Raw genomic sequence first — 23,925 nt, forward strand, 5'->3', positions numbered from 1 at the left:
CTTATATTCTGTTGTGTTGCACATATAGAGTATCTGATGTTAGTGAGACGCAGCCTTATATTCTGTTGTGTTGGACGTATACAGTATCTGATGTTAGTGGGACGCAGCCTTATATTCTGTTGTGTTGCACATATAGAGTATCTGATGTTAGTGAGACGCAGCCTTATATTCTGTTGTGTTGGACGTATACAGTATCTGATGTTAGTGGGATGCAGCCTTATATTCTGTTGTGTTGGACGTATACAGTATCTGATGGGAGTGGGACGCAGCCTTATATTCTGTTGTGTTGGACGTATACAGTATCTGATGTTAGTGAGATGCAGCCTTATATTCTGTTGTGTTGGACGTATACAGTATCTGATGTTAGTGGGACGCAGCCTTATATTCTGTTGTGTTGGACGTATACAGTATCTGATGTTAGTGGGACGCAGCCTTATATTCTGTTGTGTTGGACATATAGAGTATCTGATGGGAGTGGGACGCAGCCTTATATTCTGTTGTGTTGCACATATAGAGTATCTGATGTTAGTGAGACGCAGCCTTATATTCTGTTGTGTTGGACGTATACAGTATCTGATGTTAGTGAGACGCAGCCTTATATTCTGTTGTGTTGCACATATAGAGTATCTGATGTTAGTGAGACGCAGCCTTATATTCTGTTGTGTTGGACGTATACAGTATCTGATGTTAGTGGGAGGCAGCCTTATATTCTGTTGTGTTGCACATATAGAGTATCTGATGTTAGTGAGACGCAGCCTTATATTCTGTTGTGTTGGACGTATACAGTATCTGATGTTAGTGGGATGCAGCCTTATATTCTGTTGTGTTGGACGTATACAGTATCTGATGGGAGTGGGACGCAGCCTTATATTCTGTTGTGTTGGACGTATACAGTATCTGATGTTAGTGAGATGCAGCCTTATATTCTGATGTGTTGGACGTATACAGTATCTGATGTTAGTGGGACGCAGCCTTATATTCTGTTGTGTTGGACGTATACAGTATCTGATGTTAGTGGGACGCAGCCTTATATTCTGTTGTGTTGGACGTATACAGTATCTGATGTTAGTGGGACGCAGCCTTATATTCTGTTGTGTTGGACGTATACAGTATCTGATGTTAGTGGGACGCAGCCTTATATTCTGTTGTGTTGGACGTATACAGTATCTGATGTTAGTGGGATGCAGCCTTATATTCTGTTGTGTTGGACGTATACAGTATCTGATGGGAGTGGGACGCAGCCTTATATTCTGTTGTGTTGGACATATAGAGTATCTGATGTTAGTGGGACGCAGCCTTATATTCTGTTGTGTTGGACGTATACAGTATCTGATGTTAGTGGGACGCAGCCTTATATTCTGTTGTGTTGGACGTATACAGTATCTGATGTTAGTGGGACGCAGCCTTATATTCTGTTGTGTTGGACGTATACAGTATCTGATGTTAGTGGGATGCAGCCTTATATTCTGTTGTGTTGGACGTATACAGTATCTGATGGGAGTGGGACGCAGCCTTATATTCTGTTGTGTTGGACTTATACAGTATCTGATGTTAGTGGGACGCAGCCTTATATTCTGTTGTGTTGGACGTATACAGTATCTGATGTTAGTGGGACGCAGCCTTATATTCTGTTGTGTTGGACATATAGAGTATCTGATGTTAGTGAGACGCAGCCTTATATTCTGTTGTGTTGGACGTATACAGTATCTGATGTTAGTGGGACGCAGCCTTATATTCTGTTGTGTTGGACGTATACAGTATCTGATGTTAGTGAGACGCAGCCTTATATTCTGTTGTGTTGGACGTATACAGTATCTGATGTTAGTGGGACGCAGCCTTATATTCTGTTGTGTTGCACATATAGAGTATCTGATGTTAGTGAGACGCAGCCTTATATTCTGTTGTGTTGGACGTATACAGTATCTGATGTTAGTGGGATGCAGCCTTATATTCTGTTGTGTTGGACGTATACAGTATCTGATGGGAGTGGGACGCAGCCTTATATTCTGTTGTGTTGGACGTATACAGGATCTGATGTTAGTGGGACGCAGCCTTATATTCTGTTGTGTTGGACGTATACAGTATCTGATGTTAGTGGGACGCAGCCTTATATTCTGTTGTGTTGGACATATAGAGTATCTGATGGGAGTGGGACGCAGCCTTATATTCTGTTGTGTTGGACGTATACAGTATCTGATGTTAGTGGGACGCAGCCTTATATTCTGTTGTGTTGGACGTATACAGTATCTGATGTTAGTGGGACGCAGCCTTATATTCTGTTGTGTTGGACATATAGAGTATCTGATGGGAGTGGGACGCAGCCTTATATTCTGTTGTGTTGGACGTATACAGTATCTGATGGGAGTGGGACGCAGCCTTATATTCTGTTGTGTTGGACGTATACAGTATCTGATGTTAGTGGGACGCAGCCTTATATTCTGTTGTGTTGGACGTATACAGTATCTGATGTTAGTGGGACGCAGCCTTATATTCTGTTGTGTTGGACGTATACAGTATCTGATGTTAGTGGGATGCAGCCTTATATTCTGTTGTGTTGGACGTATACAGTATCTGATGGGAGTGGGACGCAGCCTTATATTCTGTTGTGTTGGACTTATACAGTATCTGATGTTAGTGGGACGCAGCCTTATATTCTGTTGTGTTGGACGTATACAGTATCTGATGTTAGTGGGACGCAGCCTTATATTCTGTTGTGTTGGACGTATACAGTATCTGATGTTAGTGGGACGCAGCCTTATATTCTGTTGTGTTGGACGTATACAGTATCTGATGTTAGTGGGACGCAGCCTTATATTCTGTTGTGTTGGACGTATACAGTATCTGATGGGAGTGGGACCCAGCCTTATATTCTGTTGTGTTGGACGTATACAGTATCTGATGTTAGTGAGACGCAGCCTTATATTCTGTTGTGTTGGACGTATACAGTATCTGATGTTAGTGGGACGCAGCCTTATATTCTGTTGTGTTGGACGTATACAGTATCTGATGTTAGTGGGACGCAGCCTTATATTCTGTTGTGTTGGACGTATACAGTATCTGATGTTAGTGGGACGCAGCCTTATATTCTGTTGTGTTGGACGTATACAGTATCTGATGTTAGTGGGATGCAGCCTTATATTCTGTTGTGTTGGACGTATACAGTATCTGATGGGAGTGGGACGCAGCCTTATATTCTGTTGTGTTGGACTTATACAGTATCTGATGTTAGTGGGACGCAGCCTTATATTCTGTTGTGTTGGACGTATACAGTATCTGATGTTAGTGGGACGCAGCCTTATATTCTGTTGTGTTGGACGTATACAGTATCTGATGGGAGTGGGACGCAGCCTTATATTCTGTTGTGTTGGACGTATACAGTATCTGATGGGAGTGGGACGCAGCCTTATATTCTGTTGTGTTGGACTTATACAGTATCTGATGTTAGTGGGACGCAGCCTTATATTCTGTTGTGTTGGACGTATACAGTATCTGATGTTAGTGGGACGCAGCCTTATATTCTGTTGTGTTGGACGTATACAGTATCTGATGGGAGTGGGACGCAGCCTTATATTCTGTTGTGTTGGACGTATACAGTATCTGATGTTAGTGAGATGCAGCCTTATATTCTGTTGTGTTGGACGTATACAGTATCTGATGTTAGTGAGACGCAGCCTTATATTCTGTTGTGTTGGACGTATACAGTATCTGATGTTAGTGAGATGCAGCCTTATATTCTGTTGTGTTGGACGTATACAGTATCTGATGTTAGTGGGACGCAGCCTTATATTCTGTTGTGTTGGACGTATACAGTATCTGATGTTAGTGAGACGCAGCCTTATATTCTGTTGTGTTGGACGTATACAGTATCTGATGTTAGTGGGACGCAGCCTTATATTCTGTTGTGTTGGACGTATACAGTATCTGATGTTAGTGGGATGCAGCCTTATATTCTGTTGTGTTGGACGTATACAGTATCTGATGTTAGTGGGATGCAGCCTTATATTCTGTTGTGTTGGACGTATACAGTATCTGATGGGAGTGGGACGCAGCCTTATATTCTGTTGTGTTGGACTTATACAGTATCTGATGTTAGTGGGACGCAGCCTTATATTCTGTTGTGTTGGACGTATACAGTATCTGATGTTAGTGGGACGCAGCCTTATATTCTGTTGTGTTGGACGTATACAGTATCTGATGGGAGTGGGACGCAGCCTTATATTCTGTTGTGTTGGACGTATACAGTATCTGATGGGAGTGGGACGCAGCCTTATATTCTGTTGTGTTGGACTTATACAGTATCTGATGTTAGTGGGACGCAGCCTTATATTCTGTTGTGTTGGACGTATACAGTATCTGATGTTAGTGGGACGCAGCCTTATATTCTGTTGTGTTGGACGTATACAGTATCTGATGGGAGTGGGACGCAGCCTTATATTCTGTTGTGTTGGACGTATACAGTATCTGATGTTAGTGAGATGCAGCCTTATATTCTGTTGTGTTGGACGTATACAGTATCTGATGTTAGTGAGACGCAGCCTTATATTCTGTTGTGTTGGACGTATACAGTATCTGATGTTAGTGAGATGCAGCCTTATATTCTGTTGTGTTGGACGTATACAGTATCTGATGTTAGTGGGACGCAGCCTTATATTCTGTTGTGTTGGACGTATACAGTATCTGATGTTAGTGAGACGCAGCCTTATATTCTGTTGTGTTGGACGTATACAGTATCTGATGTTAGTGGGACGCAGCCTTATATTCTGTTGTGTTGGACGTATACAGTATCTGATGTTAGTGGGACACAGCCTTATATTCTGTTGTGTTGGACGTATACAGTATCTGATGTTAGTGGGACCCAGCCTTATATTCTGTTGTGTTGGACGTATACAGTATCTGATGTTAGTGAGATGCAGCCTTATATTCTGTTGTGTTGGACGTATACAGTATCTGATGTTAGTGGGACGCAGCCTTATATTCTGTTGTGTTGGACGTATACAGTATCTGATGTTAGTGAGACGCAGCCTTATATTCTGTTGTGTTGGACGTATACAGTATCTGATGTTAGTGGGATGCAGCCTTATATTCTGTTGTGTTGGACGTATACAGTATCTGATGGGAGTGGGACGCAGCCTTATATTCTGTTGTGTTGGACTTATACAGTATCTGATGTTAGTGGGACGCAGCCTTATATTCTGTTGTGTTGGACGTATACAGTATCTGATGTTAGTGGGACGCAGCCTTATATTCTGTTGTGTTGGACGTATACATACAGTATCTGATGGGAGTGGGACGCAGCCTTATATTCTGTTGTGTTGGACGTATACAGTATCTGATGGGAGTGGGACGCAGCCTTATATTCTGTTGTGTTGGACTTATACAGTATCTGATGTTAGTGGGACGCAGCCTTATATTCTGTTGTGTTGGACGTATACAGTATCTGATGTTAGTGGGACGCAGCCTTATATTCTGTTGTGTTGGACGTATACAGTATCTGATGGGAGTGGGACGCAGCCTTATATTCTGTTGTGTTGGACGTATACAGTATCTGATGTTAGTGAGATGCAGCCTTATATTCTGTTGTGTTGGACGTATACAGTATCTGATGTTAGTGAGACGCAGCCTTATATTCTGTTGTGTTGGACGTATACAGTATCTGATGTTAGTGGGATGCAGCCTTATATTCTGTTGTGTTGGACGTATACAGTATCTGATGTTAGTGAGATGCAGCCTTATATTCTGTTGTGTTGGACGTATACAGTATCTGATGTTAGTGAGATGCAGCCTTATATTCTGTTGTGTTGGACGTATACAGTATCTGATGTTAGTGGGACGCAGCCTTATATTCTGTTGTGTTGGACGTATACAGTATCTGATGTTAGTGAGACGCAGCCTTATATTCTGTTGTGTTGGACGTATACAGTATCTGATGTTAGTGGGACGCAGCCTTATATTCTGTTGTGTTGGACGTATACAGTATCTGATGTTAGTGGGACACAGCCTTATATTCTGTTGTGTTGGACGTATACAGTATCTGATGTTAGTGAGATGCAGCCTTATATTCTGTTGTGTTGGACGTATACAGTATCTGATGTTAGTGGGACGCAGCCTTATATTCTGTTGTGTTGGACGTATACAGTATCTGATGTTAGTGAGACGCAGCCTTATATTCTGTTGTGTTGGACGTATACAGTATCTGATGTTAGTGGGACACAGCCTTATATTCTGTTGTGTTGGACGTATACAGTATCTGATGTTAGTGAGACGCAGCCTTATATTCTGATGTGTTGGACGTATACAGTATCTGATGTTAGTGGGACGCAGCCTTATATTCTGTTGTGTTGGACGTATACAGTATCTGATGTTAGTGGGACCCAGCCTTATATTCTGTTGTGTTGGACGTATACAGTATCTGATGTTAGTGAGACGCAGCCTTATATTCTGATGTGTTGGACGTATACAGTATCTGATGTTAGTGGGACGCAGCCTTATATTCTGTTGTGTTGGACGTATACAGTATCTGATGTTAGTGGGACGCAGCCTTATATTCTGTTGTGTTGGACGTATACAGTATCTGATGTTAGTGAGACGCAGCCTTATATTCTGATGTGTTGGACGTATACAGTATCTGATGTTAGTGGGACGCAGCCTTATATTCTGATGTGTTGGACGTATACAGTATCTGATGTTAGTGAGACGCAGCCTTATATTCTGTTGTGTTGGACGTATACAGTATCTGATGTTAGTGGGACGCAGCCTTATATTCTGTTGTGTTGGACGTATACAGTATCTGATGTTAGTGGGACGCAGCCTTATATTCTGTTGTGTTGGACGTATACAGTATCTGATGTTAGTGGGACCCAGCCTTATATTCTGTTGTGTTGGACGTATACAGTATCTGATGTTAGTGAGATGCAGCCTTATATTCTGTTGTGTTGGACGTATACAGTATCTGATGTTAGTGGGACGCAGCCTTATATTCTGTTGTGTTGGACGTATACAGTATCTGATGTTAGTGAGACGCAGCCTTATATTCTGTTGTGTTGGACGTATACAGTATCTGATGTTAGTGGGACGCAGCCTTATATTCTGTTGTGTTGGACGTATACAGTATCTGATGTTAGTGAGATGCAGCCTTATATTCTGATGTGTTGGACGTATACAGTATCTGATGTTAGTGGGACGCAGCCTTATATTCTGTTGTGTTGGACGTATACAGTATCTGATGTTAGTGAGACGCAGCCTTATATTCTGTTGTGTTGGACGTATACAGTATCTGATGTTAGTGAGACGCAGCCTTATATTCTGTTGTGTTGGACGTATACAGTATCTGATGTTAGTGAGACGCAGCCTTATATTCTGTTGTGTTGGACGTATACAGTATCTGATGTTAGTGAGACGCAGCCTTATATTCTGTTGTGTTGGACGTATACAGTATCTGATGTTAGTGAGACGCAGCCTTATATTCTGTTGTGTTGGACGTATACAGTATCTGATGTTAGTGAGACGCAGCCTTATATTCTGTTGTGTTGGACGTATACAGTATCTGATGTTAGTGAGACGCAGCCTTATATTCTGTTGTGTTGGACGTATACAGTATCTGATGTTAGTGAGACGCAGCCTTATATTCTGTTGTGTTGGACGTATACAGTATCTGATGTTAGTGAGATGCAGCCTTATATTCTGTTGTGTTGGACGTATACAGTATCTGATGGGAGTGGGACGCAGCCTCACAGTGTGCGCGGCAGCAGACAGGGGGGTCCTCTGCACGGGGGTCCGACGGTGACTGCGGTTGTCCCACAGGACGATCTGTCCCGAGTAAGTCCCCCCCACCACCAGGTTGGGATGGAACCTGGCGAAGCCCACTGACACCACCGGAGACTGTGGACGGAGAGAGAGAGAGAGAGAGAGGGGGGGGGGGGGGATGAGAAAGAGGAATCACTACATATTCAGGTACGACTAGTGCCGCAGGACTCAGGAGTGAGTCCCAGAAGTTAGCATCGCCTGGTTGTCTTGTCTAGAAGTCAATGGGATTTTTGGATGGGGATTTTGGGTAGATGCATGAAGTAAGATCTGTAGTTAACAAAGGTTTATGAAACTGTGTTAAGCTTCACAAACAAACACCAGTTTCATGAGTTTTTAAGCATGAAGGCAATCGTCCAAAAAGTGGCTACACATAATTATACAAAAATCCCATTAACTTCCAGGCGTGACGCCAACTTCCGGGTTGGCCTAGAAAAACACGTCATCCCTGCGGTACTCCATTGGGAGGAAAGTGAGGCAGAGTAGAGCAGAGCAGATGAAAAGGCAGACAGTGAACAAGTACAGACCAATCGAACAGCGGGAAAAATAAAGATATAAACAGATACGCGGGGAGTTCGGCAACGCTAGCGGAGGGGGGGAGCGATGGAGGGGGGCGTGATGGGTGGCAGGCGCGGAGAGATAGAGAGATGGAGGGAGAGATGATGAGCTTGGCGACGGTGAGGGTCCGGCGAGGAGAGGCGCGCGGGGTGACGCCGGGGTGCAGGCCAGACAAAGAGGGGAATTGTAGTCCTCTCTCCCCCAGCCGTTTCACATTACAGCATCAAAACCCCAGCAGCCACTGGAGCGCACACTGTAGCCTCCATCATGACAAGCGCACCCTTGAACTAACCCCCCCCCCCCCCGCCGCCCCCTCCCCCCGATGCCGTGTTTATTGAGTTTTGGTTCCTCTTCAGTGCTCGTCCCATATGGGCGTCTGCGTGCAACGCTGAGCCTTCCCTGACCCACAGCCACCGCCGCTGATTATGAGAACATGTTTTGAGCGTCGTCGTGATGCGGAGGGGCGAGCAGAATTACACTTTTTCCCCCTTCAATATTTGATTTTAATTTTTTTCTGAACCATACATCTGTATGGTTCAGTATGCTTGTATTTGCATCTAAATTATTTGCTGGATGGTTGTTCCTAGCAATTAAATGAAAAATGCTTTGGCTTGTTAAAAAATGGACAGGAATGGTAGGGGGAGGGGCGAAGGGCCACGGGTCAGCCTTTGTGGTACGCGCTCTACCAGGTGCTCTACCAGGTGCTCTACCAGGTGCTCTACCAGGTGCTCTACCAGGTGCTCTACCAGGTGCTCTACCAGGTGCTCTACCAGGTGAGCCACCTGTGTTAAGTGCCTTCATTCATTCATTCAGTCAAATCATGGACAGTACAAGCCAGGAACTTGTCTTTTATACAAAATTCCCAATACAAAAACTGAACTTGGGGAGCATGCAATAATACTAGTATTAAGGCCTTAAAGCCGCCAATTTAAGTAGATAAAGACAACGCGTACATTTGGTCTAAGAAAACATATTGGGCACATTTTGGAGGCTGACATAATTTCAAGTCTAAAATTCAAAACAGCAAGTGAATTAATGGTAGCTTGACATTTCTAGTGTAGCCTACAGTAGTTAAGCTACCGTTGCCCCTGTTCTTGAAAGGTATTTCAATTTCACTGCTGTTGACCACTTTTTAGATCTCCAAAGTTTCCACTTCCTGTTGTGTTGACTTGTGAAGTCTTGGCCTGGTCTCACCTGGAAATGAGCTTTCTTCACATGACTCAGCAGCATGACTACTCTGGTTAACTAGAAAGAGGATGGATGGAGTATTTGTCAATGTGTAATTCAGCTTATAACTGTTGCCAAGAAACTCATTCTCTTCTTTTCAATTGTGGTTGACAAACATGGCCTCTGTTATACGGATGGAGAGACTTAGGTTCCTGAGGACCAACTCACTTTAAAAAAATTCTGCCATCTGGGACCCGTAACTAGCTTGATGAGGTTGGGGGCGATGGGTGACTCGCCTGGCTGGATTCTCATCGACCCCTCGCTTGGGATCCCTTGCACAATATCTCTTATAAGCACATAAGTACATTAAGCGGCTGGTAGCACCACATGGTTATATTGAATGTCGATAATGTATGTATGTTTTTTGTTGTTGTTGTTTTACTATTATTTTATGTTCCTGTGTCCGAGCCTGTTCATGTGTCTTGTTGTACATACAGCGTACATACATATGTGCAATGAACCGACAACAATAAGCTAGGTATATTAGTGTTTTCACTTGATCAATTGGTACTTGAACCAAGCAGACACTGTTAACTTACAAGACTTGTCCTTGTTTAGATTGGTAGGAAGACTCTACTGAATCTGAGAGTCTGTAAGAATATAACATTTGTTGCTCTTTTTTCTCACTCGTGCTCTCTGTCTCTATCTCCCTCCCTGGCTGCCACCACACCATGTGTGCAGCAGCCAACTCCAACTCCCAGAGTTCATTTTGAAAGGGACTGGAAAACAAACCAGAGGGAAAGAAAACACAGCACACAGTACTCTCTCTCTCTCTCTCTCATTCTTTCTCTCTGTCTCTCTCTCTCGTTCCTTCTGAATATGAGGAGTCACGGCTTGCAGAGGAGTCGCTTCAGATGTGCCGACTCAAAATAAACTGAACTTCGGCGGTCAAAATAAAAGTCGCCTGTCGGCCAGCAGAGAGGAACTCTCCCAGAAGTTTATTTACACAGTCAGACACACAGGGATCTGGGTTTAAGGTTTATTAGCACGCATTAGCATTAGTGTTTGATGGTCTGACCAGGAATATCTGGAATAGTGTGATTTATGGCATGTCATAGGCTGTTATTCCATAAAGAATAGGGTGTAAGGTAAATTTTATATGGATTTTAACGTGCATAATACTGTATTGAATAAAGGCACAATACAAGTTGTTGGAGAAAATATAAGTTCCATGGGCATGCGTATGCAATTATTAGCTTATTGATTAGGAAATGCCCATGGAACTTATATTTTCTCCAACACAAGTAGTTTAAAATTTCATTACCATATACTGTATAACTGTACTGTGTTTCTGTATGGTAAGATAGCAACATTGCAATACACGCCCACAAAATGTTACTATGGCTGGGGTAAAACCCCCCATATATCTCAATGGGCTGACTCACCAAAGAACGGTGCTGCAGCTCTACACTACAGGATTGGGGATTCTAGAGCAAGTACATAGATGTCTGTTCAGATGTGTGATTACTGCGGTGGTTGAATCCCCGATCCTGTCTGCCTGGGCTGGGCTAGCAGCTAAATGCTAACTATGCTGAATGGGGAGAATGGGGGATTTACCCCACCCTGACCACGCCCCCAGCCAGCTAGCCCAGGGTCTATGACGAGACTTTGACTGTATCTATTGGTGTACCTCTATTCTCTAAAATCTATAACAGATTTCTGAATCATAATTCATATCCTAACCAATCAGCAGAGTGACTGCAACTTTGAGAAGTCTTCAGAAAAGTATTTATGACAGTAAGTCAGCTACTCGGAGCCAATGGCACAACGACAAGACTCATACACAGATGGAAGAATCTGCCTTTCAACTCGATCGCCGCTAATATCCAAGAGTTTGGGCTTGAGCTTGATCCCTCTGTGGTCGTCTGGCAGGCTTCCGTCAGAGGAGGCCCGCTCCCCCAGACACAGCGCTCCATCCCTGGGTTTATACACCCCCCTCCCCCAGACACAGCGCTCCATCCCTGGGTTTATACACCCCGCTCCCCCAGACACAGCGCTCCATCCCTGGGTTTATACACCCCAGTCCTGACCCCTCCAGCCCAAAACGACTCCACCACCATGACCATTGTGAGTTCTCATGTAGAAACTCTAACGATTACATTCACATTTCTCGATTCTTTTCCACTTTTTCATAGAGAGGATATTCTTATTCCTATTTTCCTCTGGATTCCCCTCTGTCTGTGCCTCTCCCTCTCTGACTCCTCCATCTTTATAAGAAGCTTATCTACAGTATAAGACTAGGGGGATTGTAACCATAAGGCTGCAATAAAACTATCATTCTCGTTTGAGTTTGAAATATTGTTATATTGGCACAATATGGAACAGAACAAAATCTGTACACTATCTATCAAGTATGTTATGATTGATACTCTGATCTTCAACTCACTACAGAAACTTGTATCTGTTTGTTCTGTTTGTTGTTTGTTGTTTGTTATTTATATTGATTGATATTAACACAAACACACACCCGCAAACAGAAAACAGCTCTCTAGTAGTGATCACCCCAGAAACATCTACACCCCACATGAGTACCGACAGGGAGAGAGGCCAACCCAAATGAAAAGCGCCCCCTCTATGTCCTCCACATGTTGGTGGAACTCCTAAGCTCTATCAGTGTGCCCATCTTAAGAGGAAAAATCCCTCGACTCAACTCCGAGTCCCCTCTTTGAAAAACCGCACGTTATGCCATCATTACCCACACACACACTGTCAGGCGCACTGAGAGAGCTACTGAAAATTAGCCCCGACTCGGTCCCGATAGTGCGCTTTGAGGCGCCTGCCAACAGCCAGTTGGACCTCGCATAAAAGCCATTCTCCCTAAACGCCTCTAATCATATGTCACATCGACACATATGGTTCTGAGTTATACGCTATTCAAACGCACTGTGTGTCATTAGCCACTGAAATAAGATCAATTTGTCCCGCGCCATAGGGAACTTTATGATTTAAAGCCCCGCCGGGAATTGGTTGACACTTTAAAGCGAAAGCGGCCTTCCCGATTCAGATGTCATGCTGTAGGAAATTAATGACTGAGTTTAGCGCCGTATTATAGAGAGCCAAAGTGAAACTTCACTTCCTGCTTTCTCCCTGTACCCGCGCTGCGAAAAATATGAATGGCGGTGGACGGAGAATATGGTTACTTTTTTGATCCCGTTTGAATTGGGCCACGGGGTGCCAACGCTAATTTTGTCAATTTAAAACATAACTTTGCATGTCAAGAAAGTCACAGTTTGTCGTCAAACTGAAATGTAAGGGTTAGTAGTTTCGTATAAAAACTACATACTGTAGCTTGTGGAAGCTCGTGGCATGTCGCCGGTCTTCAGCTTTGCCGGTAGAGAAAGTGACGTCACTTAGGCGACAGTGCATGTAGTCTTTCTGATTTATAACTTCTAGTGCAACAGTCCACCGTCCACCGCCATTCATATTTTTCGCAGTACAGGGAGAAAGCAGGGAGTGACGTTTCACTTTGGCTCTCTATTATTGGGAATGGGTTCTGTTTAGGCTGGACGCTACAAGTCTTTCCATTTACTTCTCATGCATTCGTGTGCATGTGTCAGCACTGACTGGAGCACTGCATTTTTTGTGGTATCCGTGAATTTATTCCACAGTGTAAACATAACGATGTAAAAAAAATATATAAAGTGTAAAAGTAGAGTCGATAGGTAAACTTTGGGAACAGAGAATTGAACGCGGCCCTGGCTGCTGCTCTCCACCTCCTGGTCTGTGCGTGCAGCGCGGGTCAGACACCTGCTAAGTCATCTCCTGCCAGCGCAGACAGAGAGGATGTGGACAGCGACAGGGAAGGGCAAGAATAACAAGCCGGAGAGTCACTTTCTGTATATTGGGCTTGAGGTGAATTGTGGACGTTTTACAGGCGCGGACTCACGCCGTCAGAGCAGTGGGGTTCGTTTCTTTCCTGAGGCGAGGCGCGCAGTGTGTGTCTGTGCGTGTGTGTGTGTGTGTGTTTTTAAGCATGCGAGAAACACACACACGCACACGCACACACACACACACACACACACACACACACACACACACACACACACACACGCGCACACACACACACACACACACACAAGTATCATCTACCATATCTCACATAGGCTCACAAGGCTAAGTGCTTCTGGCAGGCCTTATTATATTATTGGGAAGTGTTCTGTAGAGGATAATACACACATGGTAGACCGTGATGAAAGATGGCACCCAGCGAGGGATTAGGGAGGTTAGGAGGAATGACAGAGAGATAAAGAGAGAGAGAGAGAGGGAGTGGGGGGGGAGAAAGAGAGAGAGAAACACTCCCTCCTTTGTTGCCTCCTCTCTTTCTTTTTCTTTCTTTCTTTCCTGAGGGCAAAAAAGCTGCTGCTAAAGTTGGCTTGGCGAGGGCAGAAGCAGAGGGAGAGTGGAGCGCTGAGAAGAAGCAGCGGGGGGCGGCGGGTGATAGGGCACGATAGGCAGTATATCCTCCCAAGGAGATCCACCACGCTCCTCCATCCTTCCTCTCCTCCCTCCCGCCTCTCCCCCTCTCCGCTCACCATCCTTCCTCTCCTCCCTCCCGCCTCTCCCCCTCTCCGCTCACCATCCTTCCTCTCCTCCCTCCCGCCTCTCCCCCTCTCCGCTCACCGCACTCATCTGGTTTCCACTAGGCCTTATCAGGACCAGATGGATCACACTGTCTTCCCTTGGCATCCCCACCTCTCTCCCCCCCCCCCCCCATCCCCCCACTCTCTCTCTCTCTCTCTCCCCCCTGGCTTCACTCGTTTATGACACCCCACGGATTGTGTCACTCTGTGGTTGCTGGCAGAGGGAGAGACATACCAAGGCCCAGTCTCCATTTCACCCAGCAAAGAATGAGGAGGAGGCTCAGGGAATACAACAGGCCATTCTCTCCCTCCTCCAGCTTCTCTCTCCTTTATTTTCCTTCTCTCGTGCGTTTGCTTGATGCACGTTTTCACTGGCGCTCGCTTTACACCAGCTTTTGTGCTATAAATGATGCCTTTTCTACTCTACTATATCCCACTCAATTCCTAGGCTAGCAGCCTAAGGCTACTACAATAGCTATAGATCGGTATTGATCATCTTGGTCCTTGTGTGTGGTAGATGCTAGCAGTAAGCACTTACTGTATGCCTGTTGTTGTCATTTCAAAGTTATGGATTCTTGCCATTGTTGCTTCCTCCACCACGCTCCGATGGTAACGGAATGAAAATGATGTAATTGGACGGCATACTGTATCTGTCTCAGCATCAAACATCTAAACCAGGGCTTCTCAAACTCTGGGCCGCGGTCCGGATCCGGACCGTACTACAAATCAATCCAGACTGGACCTTGTGTTACATTGGTGTCCGACACGTTGTGTGACTGACATGATGTGATGACATGACATCGCTTGTGTGCGAGAGGCCACGAGCACATGTGTGAAACACATTGCAGAGTGCAAGTTAGCGTCCTTGATTTTAGGGCGTCCGGGTAGCGTAGCGGTAGATTCCCTGCCTACCGACCTGAGAGTCACAGGTTCGCGCCCCTGTGTTATCGCGGCTTGGTCGGGCGTCCATATAAGCACGATTGGCTGTGTCCCACGGGCTACGTCCTGCCGGTGAAGCTCCCCGCCGTCAGGTGAAAAAAGAAGGAGCTGGCAACCGTGCATGTGTCGGAGGAAGCATAGCACTAGTCTACGGCTCTCCCCAGATCGGCAGAGGGGGTGCAGCAACCGGGGCAGCAGGGGGAAATTGGCCAAGTACAACTGGGGGGAAATAAATAAAATAAAATAAAACATCCTACATGTATTTTCCTATGGAAGGAGCGCAGATTCCGCACTCACCGCCGGCTACGCAGTGGATGGCGTTTTTTTCTGCACTGTTTGGGCACGGCAAAGACTTGAAAAGAGTTCAACTTGAGTGGATAAAATGTGTCACTTCTCAAGAGAACAACTCAGCACTACTTTGGTTGCTTGGCAACAAACAACACATTACCCATTCCGCTTCGTTTCTGGCACTTTTTGCAAAGTGAGGCGGGTCGCCGATTGCGTTACCGCAGCAGATGTTCCTACCTTCAGAAGGCGGCCATTCATGTGCTCAGCATGTTTGGTTCCACATATCGATGCGAGTCTGGATTTTCTACGATGAACATTATTAAAGACTCCTACAGCAGCAGTTTGAACATTACTAAAGACTCCTACAGCAGCAGTTTGAACAGTGAACAATTGGCATAGTTATAGGCAAACATTTATCCACTGATTCAACCCACTATACTATAGTATTGAATGTGTATACTTAAAGTTATGTTTAACTTATGTTATGGACAAGTTATGGAAATTGATTTATGTCGGTGCATTTTACTGGCATTATTCCGGACCTTTGAATTTCATAAGTGGACCTTCAACCAAAAAGTTTGAGTACCCCTCATTTAAAGCCCTGTTGATATAAAAAATTTTTTTTGCTATTTTAATAGTATTCTGTTGAATACTAATGGGAGATTCTGGGGGCCACACCTGAGACCATTTTGCACGAACAGCAGCAAAATGTCACCTGGTGGAATTTCTCTATTTGGACTCATGGGTACAGTAGGTTTAGCCTAGTACAGGGGTGCCCAACCAGTCGATCGCGGTCTACTGGTCGACCGCGGACTGACCCCAGGTCGATCGCGTCAAAAATCGATTATAAAAAATATATATATATATATATATATATATATATATATATATATATATATATATATATATATATATATATATATATATATATATAATCAAATAAAAATATAATGGAAGTACATGCAGTTGTTTATTTTAATTATGGATCATAATACAATGCAATTCCAAATGCACTTTTATTTTAAAAGTAGCCACACAGTGAGAAAAAAGAAATCATGTATTGGGGAAAAAAAGTGATGCATCGATTTAAGATGCATCGAGATGCATCGATAATCGTAATCGAATCGTAGCCCTCTGAATCGTAATCGAATCGTGAGGCCAGTGAAGCTTCACAGCCCTAATGTCAAGTGGTTGTGGGACAACGAGAAAGTGTTGTGAGGTTAGTTACTGCAGGCTGGAAACGATGTGTGTGCGTTTACGATGTTGAAACTGGACTGGTAGATCTCGGGAGGCTGGCTACTTGAAAAGTAGATCTTGGGTCAAAAAAGGTTGGGCACCCCTGGCCTAGTATGTATTCAGAAGATTCATGCCTCAATACCGAATAAAACAACTTCCAATCAGGGAAGCTACAGTCGCAGAGATAATCTCATTTGCTCAGAAATGAAGCGCTCTCAATTGTCTTCACCACAAGTAAAGAAGCTCCGTCTGTTTGGTGTGTCACAAAGCAAACACACAGGTCTCCACCCCTCCCCTCCACCAGCCATTTAGAGGGTTTCTCTGCTAAGCTTTATGAACACAATGCAACAAGACCTATGAATAATGCCTGACTCTTTTTTCTTTTCTGTTGTTTCTCTCTCTCTCTCTCTCTCTCTCTCTCTCTCTCTCTCTCTCTCTCTCTCTCTCTCTCCATCCTGGGGGCTTGCTTGCTTGCTTCACTTCTCTTACTCAACCTTTCTGGAAGCGGTGAAGACCTAGGGAGCGATGCCAGGCAGCAAGATATTAATAAAAATATGACTGAGTCCAATGGGATATGACAGTAGCGGCAGGGGCTGTGAGGGGTGGAGGTGGGGGGGGGGGCATGTGGTTTGGGGTTCGGCAGAGGGTTTGAGGGGAACGGGCCTTTAATGTGGTGTGACTTTGCCCACTTGAGACGCTGGTGTGAAGTTACCAGATTGGGGCAGATTCGGGGACGGGGCGATGACGGGTCCAACTGAGCTCTGCTGGGACGTCCGAGATGAGGACAGGCACGCTCAACTGGTCCCACAATCCACAGCAGCAACAGAATACACACCCAGCCCACACAGCCACTCAAATATAGCCATGGATTGCATACTTCCTCTCCTATATTGTAGATCAATGGTTCCCAAAGTGGGGTCCTGGGACTACCAGGGGTCCTTGAGGGGGTTCGCAAAGAGCTCCCAGCAAAATGAGGAATCGTTTAATTTCACTGTTATGTTGCTACCTAGAAGTTAGCAGAATTAGAGAAAAATAGTAATACACTTTATGAAAATGCTAAATAAGATAATAAAAACAGCTATAAGCTAGAGGGCACTCAGTAGAGTGCATACCTCCCCCAACCTTTCAACAAAGTTTTGTGGTGTTAGGTGAATCTGTTTGGAACTTAGGAAACAGTCTATAATTAGTGTTAATTTTGTCATCAATTTTTTTTATTGTAGTCTTAGTCCTGTGTCAAATGTCCTTGTTAGTTTTTATCATATTTATTAGTCAACCTCGCCCTCTTTTTGTTTAGTCAAGTTTTAGTCGACTAAAAGTTTGAGTATTTTAATCTCGTCTTAGTCTTGGGGGAAAAGGTAGTCAATGAACATTTTTCGTCGACGAAATTGACACTAACCAATACACTGATGCATTACTGTGAGACTTCTATCCACCAATACACTGATGCATTACTGTGAGACCTCTATCCACCAATACACTGATGCATTACTGTGAGACTTCTATCCACCAATACACTGATCATTACTGTGAGACTTCTATCCACCAATACACTGATGCATTACTGTGAGACTTCTATCCACCAATACACTGATGCATTACTGTAAGACTTCTATCCACCAATACGCTGATCATTACTGTGAGACTTCTATCCACCAATACACTGATGCATTACTGTGAGACTTCTATCCACCAATACACTGATCATTACTGTGAGACTTCTATCCACCAATACACTGATGCATTACTGTGAGACTTCTATCCACCAATACACTGATGCATTACTGTAAGACTTCTATCCACCAATACACTGATGCATTACTGTGAGACTTCTATCCACCAATACACTGATCATTACTGTGAGACTTCTATGACATCCGTCTGGTGTCTCCATAAGCTGCACTGTTTAGTCCACATGGGAGCAGGCAGCCTCCTTAACTACTGCAATAGAATCTAAATACAACACTTAGCCAAATCCTGATACCAAATCTTTCACACCCCATCCCCATATTGCACAGTCTGCCACATCTAGACTCCTCCCAAACCCAAACCATCACCTTTCACTGGATTTACTTTCCGCCACACTGGCTCCACCAGAACATAAAACCCACCCACACATGCTGACTGTATCGTGGGCGTGGCTGCACTCAAAACATCCATAACTACGTATTGAATCCTATAATTGTACTTTTCTTAAAACGAGTGAAGAATCTGGGTGAGATCATTTTATGAATGAACTAGTTTCAATCATTTTCTTGAAGCAACTGTGATACTAGTGGAGTGTAGGTGATGAAACGATTACTTAATTTTTTATGATAAACCGTGATCAAATTCCTGGCAGTTAGTAATACCATTTCATATTTTAGTTATCGTTAAAACCGTGTAGGTTTGATCACCACAATTATCGCTGCTGCACAGAGCGCTGTTCGCTTGTTTATTCAAAGTTAATTGTGCCCAAATTGCACCAAATCCTATTGTTTATACAAACAAAAAGTGCATAGTGCTGCTCACTTTATTTGTGGTTTCCAATATAAAACTTGGTGAAATTATTTCTGTGAGTGTATCGGTACTTATTCTTCTTATTTTTTTACATTTTCAGCACATTTTAACAATACCGCGATAATAGCCTACTGATAACCATAATCATTTTGGTCACTATAATCATGATATAAAATGCTCATACCGTTTCACCCCTAGTGGAGTGATCTGCCTCATTATCTTTTCACTTGCTTGTTCATGTTTTTTTGCAACGTTAAGCCCGTCCACCGGAACTGCCTGACCTCACAAAAAAACCTGAAACCTGGCACCCATCTATAAGCCATAGCCTTATGCTGTGTAGTATAGCCCTCCCCTGCACTAGACCTGAACCACAAACCTCAACCCTCCACTCTCAACCCTGCACTGTCATCCACTGTATCTAGACCCCCCCCTACACACACACACACACACACACGCACACACGCGCACACACACACACACACACACACACACACACACACACACACACACACACACACACACACACACACACACACACACACACACACACACACACACACACACACACACACACACACACTCACAGATCCATCCATCTGTATATTCATCCACTCATCTACCTATCCATCCATCCAGCAGATGAAAGCTGCCACTGTGGGCAGGTCTGGAAAAATAAAAATGGCTGAAATGTTGGAATGCTACAAACCCATCTCCCAGGGCCTGCCAACAGCAGCATTGGGCGCCTGCCAACCCGACCCTTATATACGTGTGTGCGTGTGTGTGTGTGCGCGCGCGTGTGTGTTTGTGTGTGTGTGTGTCTGCGCCTGCGTGCGTGTGTACTATACGTGTACGGGAAATTCAGAGTGTGTGTGATTAAAGAGATGCCGAGAGCGGAGAGCGCGAGGCGGCAGCCGGCGAGCCTCCCTCCCTCCTCTACCTCAGGAAGAGAGATGGAAGGCGAAAAAAACAGAGGGAGAGAGAGAGAGAGAGAGAGAGAGAGAGAGAGAGAGAGAGAGAGAGAGAGAGAGAGAGAGAGAGAGAGAGAGGAAGAAGCAGCCCTGTGGTTTAGGGGGGTTAAACGGCAGAACATGCTCGCACATTAAGAGCCATCTGATCCGCGGCTAACTAGAGAGCTGCGTCTCTGTTTGCAATATAGACCCCGCGGAGAGAGAGTGAGAGAGAGGGAGAGAGAGAGAGAGAGAGAGAGAGAGAGAGAGAGAGCGCACGAGAAGTCCCTCCCTCCTCTCCTCTCACCGCTCCTGCGCTCCTTTCATCTCAGTCCAGCGGCGAGTGAAGGAGCCAGGGCCCACGCCAAATGACTTGAGACCCCCCCTCCCCCTTTTCACTTTGCCATTCTATCTTTCTTCTGTTTCTCTCTCAGCTCCCCCATTCTCTTAGCAGAGTAACTAAGTACAAATACTTTGTTACTGTACTTAAAGGAACACTCCACTGATTCTCAACCAGCTTTGTATCATTACAAAATGAGTAGTATATCAGAAAACTGTAAACAGTTTTGCAGTCATTCATTTAGTTTGACAGTTATTGAGAGTTGATTTGAGTGAAGTTGGGGACCAGTGATGTCATTCATGCACAAATGACATCACTGATCCACACCTTAACTCAGCGTCTCATATCCTTATTATATTACATTACATTACATTACATTACATTACGTCATTACGTCATTACGCATGCTGTAGTATGTATTTTAGAATATAGAATCCTGGCTTGCCCTGGCCAGTGACACTTAGGAAAGACTAGGTGACAACCAAGTATAGTTTGGTGAAGAGCTGGAGAGACAGTTGACGGTCGGAGAGACGGCATCCGGTACGGGATGGGTTTAGCACCCCATCCTGGCTCTCTCGTGAGGGAGAAATCCACAAATGCTACGGATTAGCCTCCTGAAAATCTGCGCAAAGATCGGCGTGGCCTGGGGTCCTTCAGGCTAGAGCGAGGTGACCGGCGCAGGCGAATGACGTGCAGCGCACAGGCCCTCTTGAGGCGTCCTTGAGGCATCCTCTCTGCCTCTGGATTGCCTTCTCCCCGGGGGGGTCTGGTGAGACGAAGGAGGAGCACGGCCGGGAGTTACCCACAGAGCCTAGATCTTCCATGCACCGAAGTGCCAATACTGCGGCGTAGCACTAGCTCTATTGCAGCGGATTGGGCGTTCTCGCTTAGCCCTTCCGCGGGCAACGTTGCAGACAGAGTAGGAAGGCTGATCCGTGAGCGGCTTCTGGGACGCGAGTCGGGGTCTTAATTGGCCTCGGCTGGGTCTACTGGGCGAGGGTGTATGATGTTGAGAGACCCGAAACACCTTACGACCCCAGATAACATCACTGATGTCCTAGCGCATGCTGTAGTATGTATTTTAGAATATAGGATGATCGGGAAATTACAATATGGGATTGGATCCAGTGATTCAGTGATGCCAATGAATGTACCAATGATTGTTGAATGAAACCCTTGATCTGTTTGACCAGTTAATTGATGCTGATTGTCTGCTCTGTGTTGGGGGAGGGGCTAGAGTATTTAGCTAGCTCTCAACCTTGTGTGGGTGCTCAATCTGTTCACCCTAGATGTGAGACCAGGGGCCGGTTGCACCAACTGGTCTTAACTATGCCTGGTCGTAACTCCTACGTCGGTCTTAGTTAAGACCAGTCTTTAGAGTGGATTTACGCCTGTTGCACCAACACGGCTTACGTCTGGACTATGCTGGTCGTAGCAATGCGCGTCCATGTGAATTGCCAGGGAATGCACCCTGATTGGATGATGTTGCAAAAAATGTGCCTCGCGACCTGCTTGGAGCACTGTGCCACTACGCTCTCTCAGCCACTACTGTAAAACACCCTCCCTCCTCTCACCCTCCCTCGCTCCGGGGGAAAAATGGCGGTGATTGAGCCAGAAAGACAGTCTGAATGAAATTGAATGTAACGTTCCCAATTCTATGTATTAAATTCTAAAAAATTAACGGCAACATTTTGGAAGGCTAAGCCACACAACTAGCTCGTTGTAATCTAACATCATGCTTCAAAAGATGGAGAATTGGCTGTGTTACGACGATGAGGGTAAGGACTCAAAACGGTCTCCGCTGATAAGACACGGAGATCTCTGTTACAGGCAGGCGCTACGCCTCCTCCTGACCAGGCTTAACTCTTACGCCTGGGCGTAGTGAAAAGAAGGCTTAACCGTCTTGGTGCAACCGGCGTAGCTGTTAGGATGTAAATACAAGCATACAAGCACTACACTGCCCCTATGTCCTCTGTTCCAAGCCGTTTCTTCACGCATTGTAGCTTTGTAGTGCATCAATTTCAAAAAATCCTTTTCTGGCTGAATTATAAAGCATAAATAAAGCTGGAGGTCCAAGTTGTAAAAAATAATAATAATAATCCTTTAAATTCAATAGTCTTCGAATTATATTAATATGACATGAGGTTCAGTTAGCTTTGCACAGACACAGCCGGTAGAAACAACTTTTTACTTTTATACTTTTGAGTACATTTCAGAGTCTGTACTTCTTATTTTTTTTACTTTTACTTGAGTAAACAAGTTGAAATCAGTACTTCTACTTTTACCATATTTGTTACATGTAACAAAGTAACTGTACTTCTACTTAAAGGAACACTCCGCCCATTTTCAACCAGCTTTGTATCATTAGAACATCAGTAGTATATCAGAAAACTGTAAACTGTTTTGAAGTCTGTCATTTAATTTGACAGTTATTGAGTGTTAAAGTGTGGACCAGTGACATCACTGGTCCACACTAACTCAAATGAACAACTCATTACCTCAAATCAACTCTCAATAACTGTCAAACTAGATGAATGATGAATAGTTTGACAGTTATTGAGAGTTGATTTGAGTTAATGAGTTATTCATTTGAGTTAGTGTGGACCAGTGATGTCACTGGTCCACACTTTAACACTCAATAACTGTCAAATTAAATGACAGACTTCAAAACCGTTTACAGTTTTCTGATATACTGCTGATGTTCTAATGATACAAAGCTGGTTGAAAATGGGCGGAGTGTTCCTTTAAGTAAAGAATTAACTTTTCCCATCTCTGCCCATGCCCATACTTACTCTCTATTAATTTCCTCCCTCTCTCTATTTTGCCTCCCGCTCTTCTCTTTCCCCCCTCATGAAAGAGCATGGCATGGCCCCAGGCCACACTAACCTACTGACTGGGGGGGGGGGGGGGGGGGGGCATTTGTGAGTATCTATTTCCTCTCAATCTTTCCTCTGTCTGATATCAGTTCATCTAGCGCACATCTTTCCAGCAGACACTCTCCCTCTCAACCTTTCAATGTGTGTGCAAGTTGGCTGTGTGTCTGTGTCTGTGTGTGTGTGTGTGTGTGTGTGTGTGTGTGTGTGTGTGTGTGTGTGTGTGTGTGTGCGCGTGTGTGTGCGCGTGTGTGTCAGAGGATAAAAAAAAACTCACAAGAGAAACGACGCCGACGTTGTGTTATGCTATCGATCGAAAGCCGCTCGCAAATTTCTCAATTCCTCACTCCAACCTGCTGCCAGCTCTTATTGTTGTGATCGTGCTTCCAACTCGCACAGACGTTTGCCTGGCTGTAGCCACTCAGAAAACGGTTCACTTCTGTTTTCTGAGTTTTGATACGCCGAGCATTTTATCAGCTGCGAACACACACAAGCCCTTGTTCCCGAATGTCTACGCTTTAAAAGGGACAATTCGCAGATCGCCGGGCCTGGAAACCGCGTCGCTAATAAAGGCAAACGGACATATTATGTCAGAGAACCACATGGAAAAACTACTGAATCCTACAGCTACAAGATGTATG

At 44.6% G+C, this 23,925-nt stretch overlaps 1 protein-coding gene across 1 annotated transcript in view; it reads right to left on the bottom strand.

Moving 5' to 3' along the window:
- dync1i1a (dynein cytoplasmic 1 intermediate chain 1a) overlaps positions 1 to 23,925 on the bottom strand; it is a gene marked incomplete at both ends in the record, with an annotated part of 85,498 nt that overhangs the window by 20,745 nt on the left and 40,828 nt on the right. The window contains one exon of the mRNA XM_083645562.1: positions 7,732 to 7,878. Within this exon, the coding sequence (XP_083501688.1) occupies positions 7,732 to 7,878 (147 nt within the window). The remainder of the gene's footprint in view (positions 1 to 7,731; positions 7,879 to 23,925) is intronic.

This window comes from Poromitra crassiceps (assembly GCF_964638095.1).
Source record: "Poromitra crassiceps genome assembly, chromosome: 11".
Lineage (NCBI taxonomy): Eukaryota > Metazoa > Chordata > Actinopteri > Beryciformes > Melamphaidae > Poromitra > Poromitra crassiceps.